Source organism: Lingula anatina, chromosome 4 (genome assembly GCF_051362555.1).
Source record: "Lingula anatina isolate TDL-2025a chromosome 4, LinAna3.0, whole genome shotgun sequence".
NCBI lineage: Eukaryota > Metazoa > Brachiopoda > Lingulata > Lingulida > Lingulidae > Lingula > Lingula anatina.
In genome coordinates this window covers 23,823,950-23,850,875 of record NC_141770.1, presented here as the reverse complement: position 1 = coordinate 23,850,875, position 26,926 = coordinate 23,823,950, and the positions used below count along the sequence as shown (strand labels likewise).

General features: G+C 36.5%; 2 protein-coding genes across 3 annotated transcripts in view; both read left to right on the top strand.

The window, feature by feature from the left end:
- Positions 1-1,704: 1,704 nt before the first annotated feature.
- On the top strand, positions 1,705-20,236 carry LOC106173997 (E3 ubiquitin-protein ligase MYLIP). 2 transcript variants are annotated; one of them, XM_013555362.2, is made up of 6 exons: positions 1,705-1,915; positions 3,631-3,821; positions 12,916-13,320; positions 16,521-16,777; positions 17,081-17,259; positions 17,662-20,236. In XM_013555362.2, exons 1-6 carry the CDS (start codon positions 1,829-1,831, stop codon positions 17,884-17,886), a joined length of 1,344 nt encoding a protein of 447 aa, XP_013410816.2. In that variant the 5' UTR covers positions 1,705-1,828; the 3' UTR covers positions 17,887-20,236. The 2 variants fall into 2 exon arrangements, with proteins under 2 accessions (XP_013410816.2, XP_013410817.2); XM_013555363.2 differs by lacking the exons at positions 1,705-1,915; positions 3,631-3,821 and adding an exon at positions 9,527-9,691.
- A 2,652-nt stretch (positions 20,237-22,888) lies between these two features.
- The window catches only part of LOC106173996 (uncharacterized), a 28,037-nt gene continuing 23,999 nt past the window's right edge, over positions 22,889-26,926 (top strand). Inside the window, exons 1-4 of the mRNA XM_013555359.3 lie at positions 22,889-23,218; positions 24,108-24,341; positions 25,579-25,704; positions 26,093-26,317. Of these exons, the coding sequence (XP_013410813.1) occupies positions 23,143-23,218; positions 24,108-24,341; positions 25,579-25,704; positions 26,093-26,317 (661 nt within the window). The 5' untranslated portion in view covers positions 22,889-23,142. The remainder of the gene's footprint in view (positions 23,219-24,107; positions 24,342-25,578; positions 25,705-26,092; positions 26,318-26,926) is intronic.

The following is a 26,926-nucleotide window of genomic DNA, read 5'->3' as shown; positions in this document are numbered from 1 at the left end:
GTGTTTCATAAGGTATGACTTTCCTATGACATCCAAAGAAGAACTATCTTCCAGTGTTCAAGTGTTTAGAAAATGGAAATACTGTTTATACATTATTATAACTTTTTTACTATTTATTTATTTATTTTATTTATTTATTTTTATTTATTTATTTATTTATTTATTATTTATTATTATTATTATTTATTTATTATTATTTTTTTTTTTTTGCATTCAACTAGGTACTAGTAAAATACATTAGAGGTTTCGACATTAGTAGAGAAAAGTGCGCTTTTATCTTTTACTATTTTGTCATCCACCTGCGCCCCCCCCCCCCCCCCCCCCCACACACACACACACACACACATATACACCTGCAGTCTCACACAATAATACACTAGTAAAAGCTCCGTCAGGCTATTCTTACAAAGTTGAACAAAAGCCAAGATATATTATCAATCTTAATAATTAATAAAGGCGTGAGGACAAGATCACAGTATGGGAATATCCCGGTATCCCCCGTGACCTAATCCGTTTACTGGGTGAAACAATGCCTCAGGTTTCCTCGCTTCCCGGTTACAATCGATTGGCCTCAGGCTTGGAGGTTGAAAACGGAAGGTAAGCCCGAGGACCCGTTAGGCAGCAAATAAACAAAGCCCGACATTTTCCAATAACAATAAACAATAAAATGACATCAGAAATTTGGAATTTGCTTCCTCCAAATCCTTCCTCTCATATATTTTCTTCCTCGATTTGGTTGAACAAAACAAAATAAGAAATATACATCTATTACATCTATGGACGTGGGAAGAACTTTCAAAACTGATGCGAGGAAGAGGACCCTTTAAACGCATCCATTTCGAAGTAAAATCTACACAAATCAAGTTGTGGAGAACACTGAAATGCCACAAAATATTTTTCCTACTTATAATGTTCAGTCAATGAACCGAATCAACAAGCACCCTCAGCTGGGTGACTGAGGATAACATCCAGCGGTAGCTGCTCCAGGTAAAACCTCAAAGGAATTGTTCAACAACGGCGACTAATTTACCTTACTTAGTGTACCTAAACAATATTTGTTTGCTCTTCACTAAGACACGTAAACCATTGTCTGCGTTCAGGGTAAGGAGCGAACATACAGCGGACAAGCGAGGACGCTCGAATAAACACATCAAGTAAATAAATGAATAGTGTGACCTTATTCGCGTGCACTGCCCCCCCACCCCTTTCTACAAATATATATGTAGCATATTAATCAAGAAATGCAGTATCTAAGTAAATTTTCTTCAAGAAAGGCGTTTTCGTTTCGTGGTTTACAGAATAGGCAAGTTGTGGGTCACCACCACCGACCGGGGCCCACTTGCGTGGGTTGCTTTATTGAAAATTACGGTGACTCAGCATCACATGAAACTCGGTTAAAATTGGCATCATCTCTAAGGAACGTTCATTTCTTAGAGTGATACAGCTTCATCTTAGCAGCAAAATATACCACAGTTCTTTCAATGTTTTGTGCAACTTTCTCGCACGGGAGAATTATCTTGTTGGTTGTAGACCTAAATTTGGCCATGACATACACGTGGAAACGTCAAAAACGTCCCTCCTCTTTGTTTACTTATTATTCTTGCCACCTGTCAATCAAAGCCATATTCTTGAATGCCATTGGTCGTTGCTGACTATGTTGTAATCTGATTGGTTGAGTAGCATGTGATCAACTAGAGGTCACGGACAGATTACAACAGGTTTGGACTTTGGACTTTTTAAGCAGCGTGCCTTTGAGTACCGGTCAAATTCGTAAAATTTACGTGAACAAGAAAACGTCCATGTACGAGCAAGTGGAAACTCTTCAGAAATGTTGTGTGTGGTTACCCAGCCCGACAACGCCGTGATCGAACTGGAGCTAGACCCCAAGGCTGAAGGTCTACATTGCATGGAGAAAGTGAGTTACCCGGCGTAAATATGACAGTAACAGAATAATATAACGGCTAGGATTTCATTTATCCTGCAAAATGAAGGGCAGCTTCTGCAATATCTGACCGTTGGGTAACAATCAAGTTGAAAGCATTGTAACAGTATGCTTTAAATCTGTAGATACTGCCCAGATATGAAGTTTTTAATCAGCTTTGTAAATTGCGGTCTATCAGCTGTGCGAACAGCTGATTATCCAAACAAAGAATTGAATGGCCGACATTTTTCAGACATTGACTTGCTCAAACCTGCTCTAGCTCTGTAGCCACGAGTTGGTGGTTGTTGAAAGACCCCACTAGTCTATGAATGAGTGGTTTTTGGTTAATTGTCAGTGATCACGGTGTTATTGTGCAAGATTTGTCAGATAATTTATCAAAATGAATCGAGACTGTTATCGTTTAATGCAATGTGTAATGTAACTTCGTGCTCTGAATATGTATGATTTCCACTAGCTGTTCTTCGAAAATTCGATCAAGGGTTCCATGGACACTCTTTTTATCGTTATTTATTCATTTATTATTATTATCATTATTTTGTTATGACCAGATTATTCTGTTCTCCATATTTTATTTGTATGGAAGTCTGTATTGGCAAGGACCAGTAAGTTGGGGGTGGGGTGGGGGGGGGTGGGGGGTGGGGGGGCTGAACTCCAAGTTTTCTTGTTGTTACTTTTATAAGTAATATGCATGTGTAGGGTTTTTGTTGAAAATACCTGACTTGACCAGGGATTGAACCCCAGACGCTCTCTCATCATGCAAGTGCTCTAAGCCTGAGTCTACTACATACCCCAGCCAACCACTACATTTGGACATGGCAACAAGTTAATAAAATATAGTTATACTCTTCAACTGTTGTAATAAATCCCTTTATCAGATTAAAAAAAAACATATTACAAAACACTGATGCAGAATAGTTATGCACACTACATACTTGCATATAGTAAAAGAAGCTGCACACTTTCATTATGACTCAAATATAAAATTTATGTAGGTGGTACTGGGAGATTTATTTATGTTGTAATAGTAATGGAGGCTTGCATAGTAAAAGAAGCTGTAAGCTTTATGACTCTAAAAATTCATTTTTTATTGGTGACACTGGGAGATTTATTTATTTTTTGTTTGTTTTTCTTATTTAAGTTCCATCATAAAAACCACCAGATGCTCAGTCATATCCTGCTGATTACTGGGGTGTTTTTGTGAGTGGGTGGTTAATGGCCAAAATTTTTAGAAAACCTTGACATAAATGTAATTTATTCACATTCTACATGATAGAAATTGAGTCAGAAGACTCCAAAGTAAAAATAATGACAAATAAAGAATAAAAATGACCAGCAAATTATGATTTGTATTAAGGCAGTGTTATCAGCTACTAGTAGGTTGATTGGTAAAAAGCTGAGGCTACTAATGTTCAGCAGCTCTTCAAGATTTGTTCTGGTTAGGAATTTGAGTTTCGGGATAACAGGCACTTGGCAATTTACTAAGTAAACATATAGTTGTCATATTTTGTTAAAAAGACAAGGTAAAATAGTTTATTGAGAACTACTTTAAGTGAAAGAAGTACCTGACATTGGTCGAAATCCTTCCAAACCTGTGCACACCAATACCATGGTATTGGCCTGCCGATGCATGATATTTAAAGTTGTAAGATTTTATTTTGTGTGCTTACTTATTCCTTCCTTATATTCAGGTATGCCAACATATAGGCATCATTGAAGAAGACTACTTCGGTTTGCAATATAAGGGAACAAAGGGAGAGCAACTTTGGCTGAACACGAGAAACAGAATTACGCGGCAAGTGCCAGGACCTCCACCATACAGATTTAGGCTGCGAGTCAAGTTTTTTGTACAGCCTCATTTAATCTTACAAGAAGAAACAAGGTGAGCCGTTTTTTTCTCGTCATCTTTGTACTAATAGTATTTTGTTTTTCTTACGTCGCAGTAGTTTTGAATATGAGAGGCAGCCCTCTAACATGCATGCACATTTCTTGTAAGCAAAAAAAACACCACAAAGCATTACAATGGCATGAAAAAAGCCACCTCATGTTATCTGACATGTAAAGCTACGCAAGAGAGAGGAATTTTAAAACGAAAGTTGGCACTTTGTTCACAGATAATTGATTTGTGTGAGCTTTTTGCAGTAGGATTTCACAGGATTAGGCACCACAAGGATACCTTTCAGTGATTTGATCAATGTATTTGTTCCTCACACACTTCCAGTGAAGAGATTCATGAACTGATAACAGTATATACCCATTGAAAATCACCCATTGTTCTCTGAGTGTCTGAGGTATCTCATTCAAACTGCTTTTTTAAGAATTCCACAACAAATTAAAGAGCCAAAGCTAAATTGTTATATTTACTGCCAACTTAAAAAGTTCCAGGATAAGAATTGTTTGTCTTTTTTTATAGGAAATGAACAGTTATATAAAAATAGTTTTATTATACAATTACAAAAACATAATGATAGCAAAGAAAACCCACACATGCAAAAAGATCGTTTGTTTTCGATTTCTTCATGTTACTCATAAGCAGTATTTTAGATATTGCCCTATTATGATATAAGTATCTCTTATCATTCAATATTTTCACCTTGTTTGGGTTTTGATTAGTACCTCAAGTATACTAAGTAATCCAAGGGCAAAAGGAAACTATGGCAATGCATATTTAATTCATGTAAAACTGCTGCTTCAAGTAAAATAAACTTGATATGGTTTTGTGCAGAAGTACTTCCAGTACTGCAGTACCTGGATAAAGTAGTAGGATTAAGTATGGCGCTGTGTGGATGATTTCTGACAGCTTCAAAGTATAACTACATTCATTACTTGCCCTGAGATGAATCCCATTTATTCAAAAGAAACATAGACTAAATGCCATCTCAGCTGGTTTCTCTACCCTAGAGCAGAGAATACATGAAAATCTCCCAAGATTTAAGATGCCTTGGTCTTACTTATTGAGGAAAGAACTTAAATAAAGCTAAGAAATCTGGGTTCAAAACTGCTGTTTTGATTAAATCCAAGAACTTCAAGTTAATCTCATCTCAGGGATGAAGGACTTCCTACTGCTTCTTTCCTTCTTTTCTTTTCTTTTCTTGGGGAAAGTTCAAATCACTTTTGGTTACTTGCTAGTAAATTGCTTACTTGGATGCAAAATAATGAAATCTTATAACAACAGATATAAGACCAATTTGAAGGTTTATGACAGGGCTGTGTTATTTATAAGTGCAGAACTGATGAGAAAAACCTTTCAGTGTTGCTGTAAACAAAAACAGGCCGGTGCTGTGGCAAATATATATATATATATATATATATATATATATATATATATATATATATATATAATCATCATTATCCTCCTCAAAGCTTTCTCTTCTCAATATTGATATATACCATGATACATTTGGGCCACTGAAGGCTTTCTTTAAGTTGAAGTTAAATTGATAAAATGATTTAGCCACCTTCTTATGGAAAAAAAGGCCAAATTTTAAGCAGAGGACTCCCAGTTCCTAGAAGTCCACAAGTTAATCAATAAAAATGCTCATGCAAATCAGCAACCGAGTGTGCTTTGGCAAAGACCAAGTCCCTATTTCAGATAAAGCATCTGACAATAATGTAGATAGACAATGAAACTGCTAACTTCATGAGTGTGATTTTACCTGAATGTGCATTTAAATGCTCCACTCCAAGGGTCTTATCTTTATGCATTTGATGATTTCTTAACAATGTTCAATCAAGTCTTTGAATGAGGTCAGAACAGGTTGAGTGTTTTTTTTTTTTTTTTTTTTTTTTTTTTGTGGCATACAAAGGAAGTTCCTACTTGATTGGAAAGATTCAGTAAATTTCCCCTGTAGTCATTTTGCGCAACTCTTCCTTAATTCACAGGACTTAAAAGAATAACAAAATTTTGGCCAAAAAGAAGGAATTTCCTGGGGAAATCTGTTCTGACATTCAAAGTTAGTTTTTTTTTTCCAATAATAATAATAAAAATCTCTTAAGAGATTATTATTGAGGGTAGCCATCTGTGGAGGTAGGCAATGTTGCTGGTGGCAAGCACAGTTTCCCAAAATAATTGCAACGACGGCCGTTTTTGTGGTAAAATAGAATTTATTATATTTCTATAAGGTGTTTACAATGTATTTATTGTGAAGTATGGATGTCATACAAATAGTTGTTATCCTTTTTATGTATGAGGGCTTTATCTTCAGTCTGTAGGTTCAAGGAAGTAAGCTTAAAATACACTGAGTTAATCAATGGCTATTTACTGGCATATATTCATGTAAATTATGTATTTGTATTGTATTCTGTGTGGTTGTGGTCACGTTCCTTTTCATGTGACTCCAGTTTGAAGCAGTGTGCACTATATTACCCTGTTTTTATCAAGTATACACATTGATACACTCGTGTTAGCACCTTTGCCTGCTGTTCAACAAACACTGATACTGGACTACCTCATCCTTTCACTCAACCTCAGTTTTCATCACAAAAATGATATATTATTTCCACTGGAAATTGGTGTAATGATCTCTTGTCATGACAGAAGCACAGGTATCAGTTTGCTTAATTTGTCTGTGTTGGACTGTGTTGTCCACTTTCAATACCAGGAAAGGTTATCAAAATAGTTCAATATATGGATTATGATTATCTGTTCATGTCATTCTGATCTAGTTCCCGAGGTAGAGGTGTATCATATAACAACTTCGGCTTATAAAGCCCTGGACTCCATTGATTTTTTCTGTTTTTGATGCCACGTGCTTTATTTTTGTCATGACTGAAATTTTGGTGTGAAAATTAAGACCAGTTTTGGGGGTAAATTTATTTTATGAAAGGGGGGAGGCTACCATTTTGAGTTACCCAAACTTGTACAGAGTGCTTGGTCTGATGATTGCAAGTAATAAGAGAAACGTTGCTATATTTCAGCTGCGTTGTGATACATTTCTGCAGGCAATTATCAGATTTCAATGTATACCATTAATAAAGGTCAAGGCATGACCAGAAATAAAATCATGTGATCGCATTTGGTTGTTTTCACTTGCACGGAATTATGGAACGTGAGTGACAGGGGTGACTTTAGTGCAAGGCTGATAATAACTGTCTTGTAGGTGTAAACCCAGTACAGATTAGATCAGATGATTGTTTTCACAAGAAGTCACACATGTGGTTTACTCACTGTCCTTGCTGTACCTATCCTGTGTATCAGAATATATATATATATATATATATATATATATATATATATATATATATATATATATATATATATATAATTCATCCTCTAAGTGAGAAAACACAAATGCATCAATGGAAATATGTGAAGTTTTTCTTTTATAGTGTGTGAACAAGTGTTAGTATAAATTTATGTTATGGTGTCACATACATAGATATGATAATGATCTCGTCTAGGTTGATTGAATGTTTTGTTTTAAATGTGACAATTGATATACAGTACTTGTAGTTTGATATGTTATAAATTTGAGATTTATAATTGTCATTCTCTGTTTTAAGAGTCAGATTGTGAAGATAAGTAACATAAGAGTCAGTGAAGTGTTTTCCAGCATATTTTTCCTGAAACAGGGAAATTAAAACTTTGGTTTAAAAAAATTGATATGAAAAAAATAAAGATCATTGGTTTTGCTTGAGGCTTTTGAAAGAATAATAAAAAAAATTACTGCATTTAAGATTTGGAAAGCTGGGATCTGTCTTACTGTAAATTACTGGTGTGAGTCAAGAAGTGTTATAGTTCAAGGTCATGGGTCACACATATTGATTTCTCAGCCAAATAGTACTTGATGACATTCTGGTGAGCATGCATGTTTATTTACATTGCTGTGTACTGATTTCACTGACACTGCAGTCTTTTCAAGTAGAAATATCCCCCTTATCAGTTCATTAACCTTCTGCAGGGTTGTTGCTTGTTATATTTCTTCAGGCAGAATAAAGTCTTTGGGAGGACAAATTTAAAGGCTGGGTGATTTATGTTGAAGTTTCTATTATTCAAAGTCAATGCTTCTGTAATAGGGCAGCTTCTGTGATACACATCATGTACTTGTTATTTGGCGTAATTTGTAAGAGAGTTCCCTGTTGTTTATGCAGAATTATGTATATTTTGGGGACAGATGCCAGGTAAACTGTGTCACACTAAATATTGCATTTGTTGATTGGAACTGATACAGTGGCCCCCTTCTCAGGGCAATTTCCTAACAGCGGGTGACACTTACAGTACATTGTTTGCTTGAGAATTGTTCTATTCAAGGACACGATCAACATGATATTATGTTTAGGGGATGGTTGTTTTCATTACTATTTAGTGTTTTCTTCTGTGTGGGATATACATGTATATCCAAGATTTAATTAAAAATATGTTGACTATAGGCCAGTTTTTGAAGAGCAAGGATCAGTAAGGCTTCGTTCACATGCAATGTCTATTTTCTAAATTCTATTTTCTGTTCGCGGTATGTCTTATGATCACGGTCTGTGCCCTGAATATCCCGCGGCGTAATTACTGGCAGCGCCAGCCAGTTACTAAGGATATTCAGGGCACAGACCGTGATCATAAGACATACCGCCAACAGAAAATAGAATGAAGCCTAAATGTCTTATTTTCTTACTGAATACAAGGATGTACAGATGTACATGTATGTCCTAGCTGAATAACACACAAGTTTCCAATGGTATTGGAGGTGTCAGTGAACTTTAGAGTGGTATTGTTGAGTGGGTAAGAACAAAAGCAAACAAAAATTACAAGAGGTTTAGATCTCAAGAAGTTAAACAGCCAGCTACCAAAAAAAAAAAAAAAAATTGCCTTATTTTCTGAACTTATATTGAGTGATATGTACCATGCATACAGGTGTATTGCATTTCTTTTTATTATTTAAGTATGGTACATCTAAAAAAATATCATTTAAATATTTGATTCATGAAATGATTCAATACATAAACAATTACAAGTACTCTTTATTTTTTATTATTAATTTTGTCTGGCACAATATATTCTCTTATTGTAACCTTGGTACTATCAGGAATAAAGAACTGTGTTAAGAATACCAATAAAGATGCTGCTATTTGTCATTACATTTTTTCAAAAACTGATCTACATTCAACAATGCATTTGTGCAGCCACGCGTAATTCAATTATTCATCACAGAGGACTAACAGATAAGACCAGGGCACGTACCTGGACAGAAAGAGTGGATTTGGTATACAGCTGATACCACAGTATTGTGTGTGTGATATTGTTTTGATGCCACCTGGATCCAATACATAATTTAGATCTAGATTACAGTCCTGGAATAGAGGCTATGGTGACCTTTGTGGTTTAATACTCTCTTTTACTCTCATTCTCTCTCTCTCTCTTTCTTTATCATTCTGTCTTTCTCTCTCTCCAAGAAGCGGTAAAGAGAAGTCTTTACAACTTCTCTCTCTCTCTCTCTCTCTCTCTCTCTCTGAATGTATGTAAGGGGCAGACAGCTGGCTTCCTTCCCCTACATAACACCTACTAGTAAGAGTATTATCATCATAATCATCCGTGAGGCATCAGTTAGGTGTGAAATACACAACAATGCCTTGATGCAGCCAGGTGTCGAGGGGTTTGTTATTTGAGTACCTGAATTAATGTGTCAAGCTATTTGTCAGGAAGGATGTAGCATAGAACTTGAACTTCATATCTATAAAGGTGAAGGAGCCTCTGGAAATGCTGAGCTTTGAATATAAAGCTGTAGATGATCCTAAATTTAGAACGTCCATACTTGTTTGCAGGTATTTTTAAGTATTTACTAGTAGGATGCTGTGTAATTGACAGCCCTTAGCTGATGATGATAGTGGGCTCTAATAATGTGAATTACTGCTATGTGTTTTTTTTTTTTTTGTCACTTTTCCCTGAATGCTGAGTTCTTTTTCACTGCATTATTAGTACAATATTATACATGTCAATTTGTAAATAGTGATACTTTTCCACTATTATTTTAAATTTCATTTTAAATCGATTTTGAACTCACACTTTATACATGAATGCGTGGGCATCAGGATGAAACTGATGGATAATAGATGAAGCAGTTAAATCATCAGGATTGCACTTTTTATGACTCAATAATCATAATCCCATGCATGGTTTATAAATAGACCTTTCACATTGGGGACTTTAAAGGGCAATGTAATACCTTTATATAGCAAAAGAAATAATACTTGTAATGATACTGAATTCCTATAAATTTTGTCAATTTTCCCTTTATCGCCAAGGAAAACAGCATTGAGAAAATAACAAATTATGTACTAGTATTTCCCCGCATCAGAGCTCTTAACAACCCATTTTACTGTGACATTAGTGACAGTCACCAGTCAGTTACAACATTAGAAGAGTGACTCATTAACTAAGAAAGTAGAGGGAATTTTGAGGGTAATTTTTATAATTTTTTTCTTTTTGACATGGTTTACCTTGATGATTAACGAGTAAAGTGTTGGAATTTCATAGAAAATTGCATTATTTCAAATGTTCACTAGGTGCCTTGGAACTCTCTCGTTCTCTCTCTTTCTCTCTCTCTTTCTCTCTCTCTCTCTCCTCCCGACTCCCCCCTGGACTTTGACTCAGATGACAGGTGTGCGTGCATGAGGCATGAATAAGCAACTGTCATTTGTTGCTACACAGGTAATCAAAGAGTCATAAAAAAGTAAGACAGTTGCACCCAGCATAATATATTGCGTGACTGTATGGGGGTAAAGCTGAATACTAGTACATAACTACAGTTTATATATTAAACTCCATTAGGTAGATTTTGTCAGGTAATTTAGTTAACTGTTATGGTGGTTTAAGTTCCTCTGCTTGGAATTTTTTTTTTTTCTTTTTTAGTCAGACTAGCAAATACTTACATTTCAAATGAATATGAAACTGAAGACTTCATTTAAATTGTAAACAAATATTTTTCAGTGATTCAAAGCCAGGTTTATCAAATAATTTTAAATCCTACCCACCATCCTTGCAGAAAACAAAAGAAACATCATATTCAAGTTGACTGCATTTATACCTCATTCAAAATTTGTTCGGTTAAGAATGACCGTTCACTAAATACAAATAGCATGTCCTCTTAGATACCACTTAGTTTAGACTTACACTTATTTAGACCTGCAACTCAATCTAAGGCTGTATTCCCAGAGCTTTTAGATCGATCTATCCCCGCGGGGAGTCTCACTAGATTACTGTCAGATAATCCGGCTTAAATGTCCGTCCCGCCTACTACAAGCTGTAAGGGGATAATTAACTTTTGTGTCCGCTCGGCTTCGGCTGACAGCTATTTAGCGTGAACCCCCAGGGAGTTAGGTCGATCTAAAGTAGATCGATCTAATCTCTGGAAATGGGGTCTAAAAGTAGGGCATAGAAAAAATCAAGGAAAAAACACTTTGACTTTGCTGTACTTGTAATTATGCTAAGTACTAGTAATTGGAATCACACACTTGTGAGGTTAAAACCTCTATGGAGAATTGCAAACACACAGCAATGAACAAGATATTTTAAATTAACTCATCATCTTGTGAGTGTGTTTCACTCATTCATAAATCTTCTATAGTTTGTTTGCTGCCATGAGATCTCGCCCTATTCCAGATAAAACCCTTGGCTCACAAATATAAACCCACAGTGTTATGACACAGGGAATTGCATGTGTGCATGCTCATTTCTCCTACGCACTTCTACTAGTTCAATATATTCAGCAGTTCTATGCTGGGTACTTGAGGTAGATAAAAATCTTAGTCTGTCATGATAAACACAATCATATATGAACCTGTAGCAATATCCACCATTCACTGGGCCCCGTAATCCTGGCCCAGTGCCTCCTTTGTTGTGGGGTGTAGCTTGGTTTGGTCGTGTTTCCAGTTAAGCTGGGATGACTTAACTTTCTGCATTATCATATACATCTGCATAATATATATATATTGTCTTTATTGTATACATCTATTGTCACGTTCCCAGTAGAAGTGAGATGTCGTACACTTTGTTGGTACCATGCACATGGCAGATGTGCTAATATGTGATTGTGTCAAGCTATAGCCGAGTTCATAGGGAAGATGGATCAGCCAAACTTTGTGCATTAATTATCACATAATTATGCATATTGTCTGAAATACATTCTTGATATTGTGTTTGTATGATTGTATCACTACTCTTAGCTGTCTTCCCAGTGAAGGTAGAATGACCTAACTGTGTGTTGTCTGTTAATAATTTTTAATTATGACATGTCTTTTTTCTTTCTCTGTCCATTACCCCTGTAATTATATTGTGGTTAAGTACTAGTTTTATGCCTGTAGATCGGTTTCCTTCTAATGATTCAAAATCATGATCAGATAGCCTACTAGTACTGAATTGGTATGCATTTAAGTTGGAACTGCTCATCTCAGCTGAAAACAGGTCTTGGCTAACTAACTGATAACATTACCGATAGCACAGTCAGCTATTGTATTGATGGGTTACATGCCAATAATTGACTTACATAGTACAGGGTTTGAAAAGCTCCAAATGTGGTGATAGTAATGTTACAGTAGCTGTGGTTTAATATACTACTCGCAATCCCTGAGAAAACTCTACTTCACCAGGGCCTCAAAATAAATAAATTTTCAGTCAGTTTTTCTGTCAGCTGGAGTTTATCCTGAAAGTTGTAACCAAGAAGTATAAATACTTCCTTGTTGTAATTGGAGCAGTTCAATTGTTTCTACAAAAACTGAAGTAACCGCCTTTTAAAAACTGAATTCAAAAGTTGGTCTTGAAATCTGAGACTGGAAAATTTTATCAAATTCTTTATTATTTGTACAAGTATGCTGAAATTAAGTGGTCTAAAGCAATTGACATGTCTTTTGCTTTTCTACAATATTTTTACCAATACCTTCTTTTTAGTGGGCACATGGGTTCTTTCACGAAATCAGGCCTAGACTTTTCTTAATTTCGATTTGTCATTGGATAAAAAAAAACTGAGCATGATTCATTGATTTATTTCCAGACATTTGTTCTATTTGACTGTGAGAGATGACTTTGTCAACGGCATCCTCAAACTGCGGTCCAGAGAGCAGGAACTCGACATGGCCGCACACATCGCACAGGCGGAACTGGGAGACTTGTGTAAACACTCTCCACATCACTGTGCTTCCTATCCCTCCTTCTGTCCAGAAACTTTTCGATCCTGCACTGACCATCTCGCTCAGGTCGCACACAGGCACGAGCAGCTGGCAGGCATGAAAACGAACAACGCAGAATATCGCATGTTGCAGTTTGCAGAGACGGCAGAGAATTTTGGAGTGGAGTTTCACCAAGCCAAAGATCTCTCCACAGGTCAGGATCTCAATATTGGTGTGGGTCCCGGAGGAATTATTCTCTACAGCATGCAGACAAATCAGGTCCAGTTTAGGTGAGTGCAGATATTGCCCTTTAGTCTGTCTGTCTGTCTGTCTGTCTGTCTGACTGACTGACTGTTGGACTGACTATATAGGACATTTCTATCTTATTTTGACAAGGGTGTTGTGACACGTTATCCACCCCTCTGGTAAAGGGAAAAAGCATCTCTGGAAAAAAAAAAAACAGGTGACTGCACAGAAGAGGAGTGTGTGTGCATGGGCACGTACGTGTGTGTGTGTGTGTGTGTGTGTGTGTGTGTGTGTGTGTGTGTGTGTGTGTGTGTGTGTGTGTGTGTGTGTAAGGGGGCGGTGAGCAGACGCTCGTAACCATGATACAAGTCAGACACTGTTCCTGTTTTTCATTTCAGCACCAAAAATAAACATCAGTTGAGCTTTGAATTCTAATTTCCAATCCTGTGCTACCACTTCTCTGTCTTAAAAGATTCAGAAGCATGGATATTTGGAATGGGTCACAGTATATGAAGAACATACTGTTCTGTGTGGTGGGAGATTCTTGTTGCACAGCAAGACTTGCAAGATTAAATTAGTGGAGAGCTGCACTATGCAAACATTGATTTTTATTAGCAGGAAGTCTCAGATTTGAGGAAGAATTAACTTCAGAGAAAAAAGAGCCTAGCTCTAGTTGGCTCCTGTAAATCAGAACCACACTGTCCTTATTCTGCTCAGGGTTGGATTATGAAGAACAACATGTGAATCTATGTTTTAGCTAGTGTTTATTTGAAGTGAAAGCTTTTGACATTTCATATTGAATGATTTTATTTAGGCCCCACTAGGCTATACATGTTTGCCTTCCGCACATGATCACTAGCTTGGTAGTTCCATATATTCTATTGCATATTGCTACCAAGCAGTGGTTATTCCAACACAACAATTATTTTAATATTTCAAATTTTGTTTTTATAAATTGTAGTAATAAAAATCTGTCAGCACCTGATTAAATTGTCACACACTAAATTGTTTCTGTGAAAAAGTCAATATATACTCTGCCTAATATCCAGATTGCTTTACTTCCTTGCCTTATTTATATGGTCTCACTGCCATAAATAACAATGACCAGTGAAATCTGTCATTCACCTGAAATTACCCTATCTTCACTGTGAAAAAATTATGTATATTGAGTAATGCCCCTGAGATCAAAATGGTCAAGTGTCGTAACTGTTGTTAAATGATCTCTGAGTGACCAGGGCTTTGACCGGACATTGCTGTGCCTAGGCTACCTTCAAAGTGTAAGGAAAACAAACACCTGCAGCTGGACGTACTGGACAGATTTGATCAAAACTAGGAGCACCTGTGGCTTACTCATTAAGGCCTCACTGTGACCATCCAATGACCTGCCCTATGCCTCATATAAAACAAATTAACATAGTGTACAGCATGCTGACATGCCTGTATGCCTGATGAATATAAATAAAAACAAAGTTTCCGACCTTTGTGTCTGTTGTGCTGACCTTAAAATGACCAGTAAGTGACCAGTGCATCAGTGCATTGCCTTGGGTGCATTGCCCCACATAAAGACAAAAAAGCTATGTACTAGTGGTGTAACAACACCTGAGGCTCCTGATCTTATTTTGGTGGAGAGAGAGAGAGAGTGAGAGAGAGAGTGAGAGAGTAAAAGAGAGGAGAGAGAGAGTGAGAGAGAGAGTGAGAGAGTAAAAGAGAGGAGAGAGAGAGAACCAAGTGACTGCTTTTGGAGGGGGAAGTGCAGTTAATAAGCAAGGAGTGGCTAGGTCATTTTACACCTTTGTCTAAGGTGTTAACGATTTATTAAAAATTAAACAAAGAACAAGATAATATGTAGACACACTTTTTTTTTTCAAAGATGGATAAATGACTTAAATTTAGTACTTAACCAGTATCTTAAGTTCCGAAGTTCCAGTGAAAAAACACCACAATTGATAGTTGGTTGGCTTGAATGCAGGTAAAGGCACTGAAGTCTATTGATTGTTTTGGGTTTATTTGTACTGATCATTTGTTAGGTGATATTCTGTAGCTTGGGTTTGCTGTTATTTTTAGAAACAGTTGCCTTTTTACTTTACATTCACCTGGGCTTCGAAGAAGTGATCTTTTCACATACCATTTAAAGTTTCTTTGTTGAATGTTTACAGCTCATCAGCAGCAGAGAAAGATATTTAGGTGACCAAAAATTGTTGAAGCTTGACATTGTAACATTGCAGCTGTTAGGTTTTGTTCTCTATAATAAACAAGATTTAAAAATAGACTTGGGCCAACAATGAAAGTATTTCACTTTTGCTTTCCATTATTTTGTATGTGTAAATATGCTAGAACATAGCTTGTTTTTTTCCAAAAATGTTATGTTAAGGTACTATATACTGTACACAAAGCATACATATTTTTAATTACCAAAGGGGATTAGTTTTTGGACAACTTAAAAAAAAAAAACATCTAATGTTTATTTCATCTGAACATTAGGTTGGGAATTCCCAGAACCAATCAGTGTCTTGTTGATTATAGCCAGTGTTGCTTATTCTGGTTAATACAAATATAATTATATAATGGTGCAAATTCTCTGCTGATACGGAGAAAAGAGAAGTAAGAATAATTTAGAAGTAAAATTGGTCAATATTTTTTTCAATGTATAATTACATGAGTGTATTGAAGATATTTAACCTCTGTAGGTTGGGTCACACAGCCATATTGCATACCCTTTGATTATGTTGTATAGACAAAAATAACTACTGCATCCAAGATATTTTGACTGCATTTAATATCGGAAAGCTTAAAATGTGAAAGAAAAACATTTCCTGTTATTTTGTGACTCATGCATATCAAGTAGTCCCCTAAATGCACTGTAGAATTAAAGCATTGTGAAATTGTTTTCTCCTGATAGAAATATTGTGTGTACGTAGGTGTAATATATTGTGGTGAAAAAAATTCAAGTGCACCTTCAGCTCTCTTTCCAAATTTTCTCTATCTAAAATCTGTCTTGTTTTCTGGCATAATTTCTTAATTTTGGTCACAATTAGCAACAAGTGCTAGACTGTTTAGTTTTCGTATTCTGTTATTTATTTTGGTTCAGATTCAGTTTATATGTTTTAATCAAGATCTGTTTTAGTTATAAAATTTTTATCACAACTTAATTTGTATTATTTCTATATTTTACGTATGGAGCTAGTCAGCTTGGGAAAAACCAACAATTAAAACTAGTGCTAAAATTTACCCCATCTTCTTCCAGCATTCCATACCCAACAGTCCAAATGGCCATCCATAATGGCAAAGATTTTCACTTAACCGTCGTCAGAGACAATGGAAGCCAGCATACTCAGGGGTTTCGCTTGGTCAGCCAGAGAGCAGCTGACGCCCTCTATAGGTGCGTCACAGAGATGCATTCCTTCTATCGATGTGACACTGTGCGGAATGCAGTATCTGGCCAGTTCAGTAGGGACTTGAAGGGCACCCTGGCTTCTCTTTTTAATGAAAATACAACTCTGGGTGAGTTGGGTTTTTATGATTCTTACAGTAGTTGTATATTCTGAACATGTCATGGGGGGGGGGGGTGTAAAATAATTTGGTTAACAGCTTACATTGTCGTGAAGTGACCTTGATATTTTAAGCTTTAAAAACATATTGACGGCATTAATGAAAAGTGTTTAAAATTGTAAAAAAATTCAAAGTGTTTTAGGAGATTATTCACATTGAGAATTGTCACAGATAGAATCTGTTATGGAAGAGTCAATGTGATGAGTACGCATTAGCATGTGCTTGCCCTTAAGCATTTCTTCGCCCTTCTTTTAGGTAAGCGGTACATCTTTGACATTAGACGAACATGCAGGGAAGTGTGCGACCATGCACGGCGTGTGTTGTACACTACAGGTCGTGATGTCCTTCGCAAACCACGTGCAGAGGGTGAAAGTGTGCAGGATTGTCACCAGTGTGAGGGTGCAGCATGTCCGTTGGACAAATTTGACAGTCAGGTAAAACTAATACCATGTCATGAATTTAAAATGAAATTTGATAAATTTGTATTGCAAATATGTAAACAACATAGATATCTATGAAAATTTCAGAAAATGTTATTATAATGAACTATTTTAAGTATCAGAATAATACTGTGACTTTGGGTATTAAGGATGTTTTTTAATGTGTCTGGCCTACCTGTACTCTTGGTTTTATTTATGGTATCCATTATTGTATCTGGTATAATTCTGTTAAAAAAATGTCCCATTGTTGGTATATTCCATGTCCAGTTGCATAAAACATGCTTACCACAGATGGTACTATAACATTAATATTTTTATGTATTAATACTATTACCAAGTAGAAATGGCTTTGTAGAAGTCAACTGAGTTTGAAAGGTGTCTTTTTTCTGTCACCAGATGGAGCATCAAGACAGTCCGTACACGCAGGTGGAGGAGGAAGAATCATTGTTGTGCCGTGTGTGTATGGATGCCAACATTGACATCACATTTGGTCCCTGTTGTCACACCGTTTGTTGTCACTCGTGCATGCGTCGTCTTGACCACTGCCCGATTTGTCGCGCACCAATTGAGAGCATTCAGCGCATCGTGCCACAGGAAGAAATGTGCACGCTGGAACTGTAATAACAGAGAAATTGTGATATGACTGTGATTTCCCTGAGATCTGAATGATCCGCTACAGCTATATTTGTACACAAAGACATGAAAAGAAGGCATAAATGTGAAAAAAAGAACTGGACAGACCCCATTTGTATTGTGTTGGGAGTATTTTGAAGCCCATTTTTGAAAAAAAAAAGATTCTGATCTATCCAGGTGCTTTCCACAGATAGGGAAAATTTGATGAAGGGATTCCAATTTTCCTCATGATATTATATTGGCACTTATTTGGTGCTGAATTTATGACTACAATTGATAGTGTCATACGCTGTGGAAGTCACTTTTAATACATATTTTTTGTGGCTGTACCTAACAAGGACACTTAGAATAGATTCAAAAAGATTTACATTGTTGGGGAAATCCCCCCCCCCTTGTTTTCAACATACCCAAAATTTATTTTCAAGAGATTTTTTTTCAAAAGAAACTCATTATTATCATCATCATTGTCATTGTCATCATCATTATGTAGCACATAAGGATGGAGAATAATTCTTAACAGAAGAAGACTGGAGATATTACACTCTTTCTCTGTGTTAATTTTCACTGAAACAATGGCATATATTTGCCAGGCTAAATTGAAGAAGTGACTTTTCTTGACTGAAACACTGAGCATAAAGTGCTTATGTGTGGGGTATTAGCACCAGAGAGTTAAATGACAAGATGAAGTGGCAGAACTCTTGTGTGACGTTTAACACTTGTGTTAACGTTTAACACTTGTGTTAACGTTTAACACTTAAGTGGGAAAACATAGTGCTTGAACTTCAGTGGGAAGAGATTGTAATGAGCTGCAATGAAAATGGAGTGCTAAAAAGGATCGACACCTACAGCGATGTGGAGAATGGCAGAGATGTCAGTAGTGAAAGTGCTGATACCAAATCAGTGGAGTAGTGTCCCTCATTTGACATTTTAAGTGTCAAAATGATTTAAGAGCATTTTGTTGGGCACTTGCAAAGACTGCCTTTTTGAAAGTGACTTTGGTGCTATGAAATAAACTGCTGGGCAGTTGAGTAGTTAGTATGCTTTGACTGACGCTAATCAAACTAAAAAAAGAGTAATTGTCATATAAACTTATTTATTATAAACTGTCATCACTTCATATTGTCATCACTTGTTCTTTAGTATTTGATTTGTATCTCCTTGATTAATCTCTAGAGAATCCTCTGCACTTTAGGGTTATTCTTTTTATATATATGTTTAATTAAGTGTATAGTTTTTTTTCATTAATTTTATTTCTTGATCTTTGGTTTTTAATTTCTTTTCTTTACTTCAGTTGATAAGAAGATTAATTATTTATAGTTGAAGAAATCTCCATATCAGTATTGACATCCTCAACTAAAAGTGGCTTTCAATCAGAGACGTGTTTTCTACAGTGAAAATGTGATCTTTCACAAGTGGCTGCATACAAGCCCTTAATATGTTTTTTTTTTCAGTTAATGTACATAAGAATCTTGTTATGATACAGATTGACAAAGGACTTGAATGTGGTTACTCTGGAAAATGCACTTTTAAATGAAAAATGACATGCATCTGCTGCACTGAGAGGAAATCATATCACCTAGAAATTTACCACTTGGTCTGTATTTGTGTCTGTCTGATCTTAATGTATTCCAAGGTGCTATTACATTTCTTCAGGATCTGTGCCAGCTACTGAAGACAAAAACACCTCAAATGTTAGAGCAAGAGCACCAAAATCTCTGCCCAGGCTTAAAGGGATTTTAAAATGTATTTACTTATCTTACAAAAGTAATGTGTTATGGAGCAAGCAATAATTATATCTCTGTTGTTTTTACATTAGTGATCTCATTATGTATCTTGTAAAAAAAGTACTGTCGATTGATTATGCTTCATAAGTGAGGTTCCAATTTTAGAATGTGTCCGACATTTTAAGGACATTGTGAAAGTTTCAATCCCAGTGTAAGAGAAAGAATCAGTGTAAGAGAAAGAATCAGAAGCTTTTTTTTTTTTTTTTTTTTTTTAGGAAGAAAGGTACTACTGTGGCATCGTGTTTTGTTCCTATAATTATTCATATGGATATAAACACGAGAAGTAACTCATTTGGTGCAATTTCAAAACCAAAGCCGTGCCATTGCCAACAAACAGGGACCGTCTTCTGATATTAAAGTTACCCCCCCCCCCCCCCCTGCAATGTTATATATGAAGATGTGGTATCTGTTGGGAGGTTTTCAGTCAAATGATCTGTTTTGAAGATTGCAGCAGTTTAACTCTTGTCATTTCAGTTTTTATTCTTTTTCTTGTCATTGAATATTTAACTGTTTTGTACTGTAGCCATAGCAATGCAATAAAGTTTTAAATTATTTATGTGGCTTTGGTGTTTTTATTGGCAAGGGAAAAAGTACTCGCATTGGTTTGTTTTTGTGAAAGGAATTATGTAAGTTGAGAAAGTGCTCAATCACTTTTGAGTGCAACAGGTACATTTATGACTAACAGCTGCCACAATCGGATAAACCAATGGCAGAAATGAGTGTGTTTGCGGGGGGTGGGGGGGGGGGGGGGGGGGCAAAGATGACAGATTACTCCTTGATACTGAATTTATCGTTTTCGGTACTTTAACTTCGTTATAATGATCACTGGCGATCCTTGCATTTTTCATTCTTCTAGGTGAATTTTCAAAATGAACGAATAAAATGCACTATTCGTAGGACGTGTACAAGTAGATCCTGCAAAAGATCGAGTTATAAGCATCCGATCCGGTTTGTGTTGTAGAAATCTGATGTTTTAGTGATATAATGCTTCACAATTACATTTGGCACATTTCTTTTTTATGCGAGATAACCTCCTAGTGTGTGTGAAGAGTAAAAATAAGCCTACTGTTTAACTAGAAAAGCACTCCGAAAGCGCAGACCTCCGCCAAGGCAGCGAAGTCTCCACCCAATGCCGTTTCACCCCTAAATTTTCATTCTATAATGATTTAGATTTTTTAATTTTTGATAATTGATTATTGATCCGGATCACCACCAAAATTAATCATCTGTTCCTTGGGCCACTTTTGACAGTTCCTGAAAATTTCATCAAAATCGGTCCATAACTTAGTTTTTTATTTTTGATTATTCATTTCTGATTGATTTTTCATCCGGATCACCACCAAAAACTAATCACTTCTAAGTTAACTCATTTCTGACCTACCCTGAAAATTCCATCGAAATTTATCCATAACTTTTTTAGTTATGTTGATGACAAACAAACAAACAAACAAACAGGGGTGAAAACATAACCTCCTTGAAGGAGGTAAAAAAAAGAACAGCTGGGATTCTTAATTGTGTTAGGTGAGCAAGAACAACTCTTCACATTTTGAAATTATTGCGGCCTGTCCCCCTGGCCTTAGTTGATACAACCATATCTGACCCCCCCCCCCCCCTCTCCCTCTCTCTCCCTCTCTCTCTCTCTCTCACACACACGCGCGCGCGCGCGCACACACACACACGCATACACAGGAATTAATAGAATTTGTTTACAAATAAAACAACAATAAACAGTATCTCAACTGAGGGAGGTTCAAATAGAACTAATACCTTATTCGATTTTTTTATTTCACGGAGGCCATGGTATTGTGATAATTAAAATTAGCAAATATTTCGAATTCTCACATAACTGGGTACTACATGATACAACATACAATCAACAAAATAACTTCTATATCAAAACTGACAAGTTCTGATACGCTGTATATTTACTTTACCCGTCCCAACCCAAACCATATCTTTGATGTTACAAGGTTAGTTCCCAACAGTGTTTGGTCGACCTTTCTTGTATCGGACCAATCCCATGGTCCGTCTTATTAAGATTAGTTCCTCACTGGCAACGGATCTAATGTCTCTGTTGTACCACCCTCTGAATAGAGGCAAGTCGTATACTGTTAAATCGGATTGTCAAAGTATAGCCATAACCAAATGACTTGCTGAAATGGGTTGTACCTAGTTAGGTATATCCATTCTGACTGTAAACAGAACTGAAGATTCCAAATAATCTACCTTAAAGGGATAATAACTCTTCGTATGAGGTCTATATTTCACAATAAAAACATTGTGAATAACTCATAGAAATATAATATAATGTATTCTGTTTTACCACAAAAACGGCAGTTATAGCTATTATTCTGATATTTGAGCTTGTCTTCAGACCACGTGACCTCCATTGATGGCTATACTCTGTTATAATCTCTTAAGAGATTTTAACAAAAAAAAAAAAACTTTTTAGACAAAAACCAGGGACTAACTTTGAATGTAAAAATGGATTCATTAACCATTGGTAAGTATGGGAAAATGTGGAAGACAAACAATTTCAGACCTTGTGCAGTATATCTTTGACCATCAGATCAGCCGTACCCCCCCTCCACCCCCTTTCTACTCGAGGCCTAGTTCCGCCATTGTGTTATGGAAAAGGGCTAAGACAGCTGCCCCCCCCCTTCATATCCAGCAAAGACTAACGACACACGCAAGAGGTCAAGCGGTCTGATCTCAAACACATTTTCATTTTCATTAATTTTGTTGTTTTCCAGTTAAGAATGTTTTCGGTAATTATTTGAACATTGTAGTTTAGATATATCTTCCAGATGTCTTTTCATGAAACTATAGTTATATGGGCAACATATTTTAGTGGGAAATACACAAATTGACTGTAACAGTAAATATATAAATCACAAAAAAAAGAAAAGAAGAAATTAATTCTTCTAGGTCAAGACAGAATTTGGTTTTTGCATAGAGGATTAATTTCTGATAGGAACCATGAGATGGCAATTTTATATGTATTAATCAGTGTCGCGTTGACAAGCTTTATCAGTGACCGTCAGAAGGGTTGTCTTTGGTAAACAGAAACCTATATATTGTCCTGCATTGAGACAAACAAGAGGTTCATATCTCATTATCAGTTTGATTGAATTCTTCATACCGGGACAGAATCTATAACTAGATGTACGAGGAGGCTCCCAACTTCAATATGCCTGGACAGGGCAAGCAAGGACCTAGTTGGCCAAAGGAACATGCATAACGCTAACATTAGAAGCCGTGAGCTATCATTCAGTAAATAGATAAAGCGATAGATTACTTGGCAAACAGATCTGGCAGAAAGATTTTCGAGAAAGACAAGTGCCCATACGAGTCCTCACCGGCGCAATTTGAGCAACAGTCTCCTTTTGCGACGTTACCAAATTAGTTACGCAAGGGACGTTCTGAGTAAAATAGCTGTTTCTGGCTTCTGGCAGCCGTAATGGCTAAAACCCTAGTGGTATTTTTATGTGGATTGGCGCTGGCAAGTTGCGCCTCAGTGAGGAACAAAAGAGCAGGTGGGTATTTCGTGTAATTTTCCCGTTTAACAGGATTCAGATGACGCAATATTTCGACAAAGATGTACCTTGGAATCATTAAGATGGTTAAACTATCCTATTCAACAAATTATGTAAAATGAACGAAATTTTAAATTGAACTGTTTTTTTCTTAAATAAAATCAAGCACTATTAACCAAAATGTTATGTGAATATGCTAGATGATGAAATTGTTGGTAGTAGTTTATGGGGAATATTATCGATAAATCTGTAAGAATCTCATTTTACAAAACATTAGACTTATCTATAGCATACCTATCTTGTAGACTTTATAAAAACTTACGTGAAACTCCAAGGCAAGAAAAGCACGTGGATACCACGTGGTGACCACTCTAGGTGAATATGGTCTTCACGTTATATTAAACGTGAGTCCTACATGAATTAGTGGAGGGAACAACGTTACAGTTCCACGTTATATCGAACCTGGCTATAATGAGCACAAAGTCAAAAATCTACACCCACTACTTTATACATGGGGGTTCCGAGTGGGAGGATTGGTCGGGGAGGGGGAGAGGGGATTAGTCTGCCAAAACCTGTCAATTAAATAGTGCACTTGAGTCAGTTATTATATGACTTTAAACACACTTAGTAAAGTTCCCAGAAATAGTTACCAACGATGGCTTTGTTGCTTTAATTCTATTTTGAAAGTATAGTTTCAAAGAACAGAGGTGTCATTTGTAGCAATTTTTTTGAGAGTGTATCCTCTATGAGAAGAATTAAGTCTTCAAGAAAGGAGTTTATCAAGAGATAATTTTTTTTTTCGAGGCTGAGATTTCAAGAACCAAAGACAACAATAAAGAAATGTTATTCTCTTATTTAATTATCATCATTATTTGTTTTTCTTTTAAAGGAGCCTGGGTCGAATATGACAATAAAGAATATTTATACGTAAGTACCCCTAAAACTTTTGATGATGCCCGCCGTGACTGTCTCGTCAAGGGAGGCGACCTCCTCGTTCCGGATAGTGCCGCAGAAAACAACTTCATCTTGGGAAAGAAATGGGGCGTGGCCTGGATGGCGGTGACTGACAGAAGGGCGGAGAAAACGTGGCTTACTGCAGCAGGGAAAGCTCTGAAATATACCAGTAAGTAGACGTTGAGACATTCTAATAAGAAAAGAAAAAGCAATAATGAAGCTTTTTAGTTATAGTATAGTAAAAGTGTCATCGCAATGCGATGGGCTTTACACTTGTCTCTGAACAACATACCTAAGTTAACTGAAAGGTCCAGAAGCCAAAAAGTTATAAACAATAATCAATGGCCTCAATTCAAATCAATCACCAATATTTTAAGTGAACTTTCTCTTTCTGAATATTCACCTTAATACGCTATTTTCTAATCGATCAGCAAGAGACCACAGCAGTTCAAAATGGCGGGTATATGGGGGGGGGGGGGGGGAGGTTTAGAGTTTTGGAATAAGCTTTTCCTCAAAACTATCAAAACTATGTTGTAGTCAGGGGGGCATCACATCTCAATCAGCAACTCAGAACAATATCTAGATCTTCGTCAGTGTGCCGGGGGAGTGTATACCGGGTTATCTTGAAGTAATATTGGCGCTGACCTCTGGATAATGGCTCCCTGTCACATCGGACCGGCTTCTGGTGGAGTGTCAAACGTATCAGAATCTGGAATCGGGGATATCAATGGTAGTTTGGATTCCCACGGTCAAAAACAATTAGTTATTGTCTCCTGACGCATAGTATCGAGGTAGGAGGGGGTGGGGATGAAGAGGTAAATATAGTTTAAACATAAGTCTCGAAGGACATGTTTACCCCTTCTTTTTTGTTTCGATCGATAAAAAATTGACAAAAAAATTATTTGAAGTGAACATCATTTGCTGATTAATATATTAATATATTTTGATTAATTTTTGTTTGCTTTTTTATCTCCAATCGACCAAATCTTAACTGCAATCCTCATTTTTCTTTATTTAAAAACTTATCTCACCGATTCGCCCCGTATGATGTTTTATAACTGTCAAACAAAAACTTTCAAGTGGACAGTGCATCCAGTGTCAGTGTACTATTTAAAAATACGATTTGGAAAGCAAGAAAGCTAAACATACCGTTAGTCCATTTTTCATCGGTGACATTCATGTATTCACACTTTGGCCACCATTACCACCGGAACTTTCCCGTTCCTAATCGAGACAACTTAACTAAAATTGGTATTATGAAAATATGGACATGCGAACGCTTCATGTCTTGCACAAATAAAATTCCAGGCTAGTAAAACAATGTAAAAAGGGCCTCTTAAATCTGTTTCTCTGCCTCAAATTATAACTACCCTATTACTATTACAATTACGATACGTACATTGTAGATTGGAGCCCTGGAGAGCCCAATGACAAGGACAGTGATGAAGACTGCGCAGAGTTCTTGACCAACGGAAAATGGAACGACAGGCCGTGTCACACGTATAAAATCCCGTACATCTGCGAGAAAGAAGGTATGGGCGGTCTACCTTTAGCAATTTTATATTTATCGTTCTGTCTGGAGATAAAGGAACTCCCGCATTCGACACAGTCAACTGAATTTTGTTGGTCTGCCATATTTCTAACCTGTTAAAGAAAGCCTGATCGATACACCCCCATGAGTTACTGTGGAGGGGAAGGTTAAAAAGTTGAAAACACGGGGAAGAATTGGGTTAACCACAATCCAACCAATTTCTTTGAGTAATTATTTTATCTTTTATGTTTTTCTTTCAATATTCTGAGGATAATATCTTGTTATATCCTTCTACAACCCTGAATGTATATAATTTAAATAGCCATTGATGTCGAAATTATTTATTCAAGGAGGAATAAATGGGTTATCAACATGGATTTTTTTTAAAGGTTGTGGTGGAAATCCGGCGGATGTCGTGTTCGTTCTCGACGCATCCGGTAGCGTCGGAGCAGCCAACTTCCAAACCATGCTGGCTTTCATCAAGAAATTTACATCCAGCTTTGACATTGGACCCACGCAAACGCAGGTCGGAGTGGTGACCTACGCCACAAATGTGGTTCCAAACTTTCAACTGAATACTCACAAGTCCAAGACGACATTAGACCCTGCCATCTGTAAGTAACGAGGATTATCTATCATTGAGAAAATAGACAATCACTTATTTCAGTTAAAAGTTTATTAAAGGAATTATTAGTACTTGATCACAATGAAAAGTTTTGTTCGAAAAATGCCAAAACAGGTTTGTTTTTTTTTTTCTTTGCTACACATTGCCATGTCTTGTACACACACTGGACAATAGAAGTGTCACCGCTACTGAACCAACACTTTGGGGGAGATAAATGACTGTGGAATGATATGCTCCTGGTATCATTTTATTAACATCAAATTTCACAAAAGAAACGGTTCTGACTGAACAATTCAACTGTATCGTTATTCTGATATTGCTTATATTCCGCCTCTTCAGGTTAATAACTTGATTACTCTGATTCAGGGGTGACACTTCCATTGCCCAGTGTGTGTACTTTGGATCAGAATAAAAAAGAAAAGGATAATAAGCTATGATACAGATGTACAGACTGCAGAAGCTATCTGTCCAAGCCTGAGTAGTGTATCTTAGGGCAAACAAGGTTGTATTTAGTGACGTCAGACATATGACAAATGTGATGACGTAACACTGCAAACAAATTTAATGGCGTAATGCTACGTAGAATATCCAATTATCG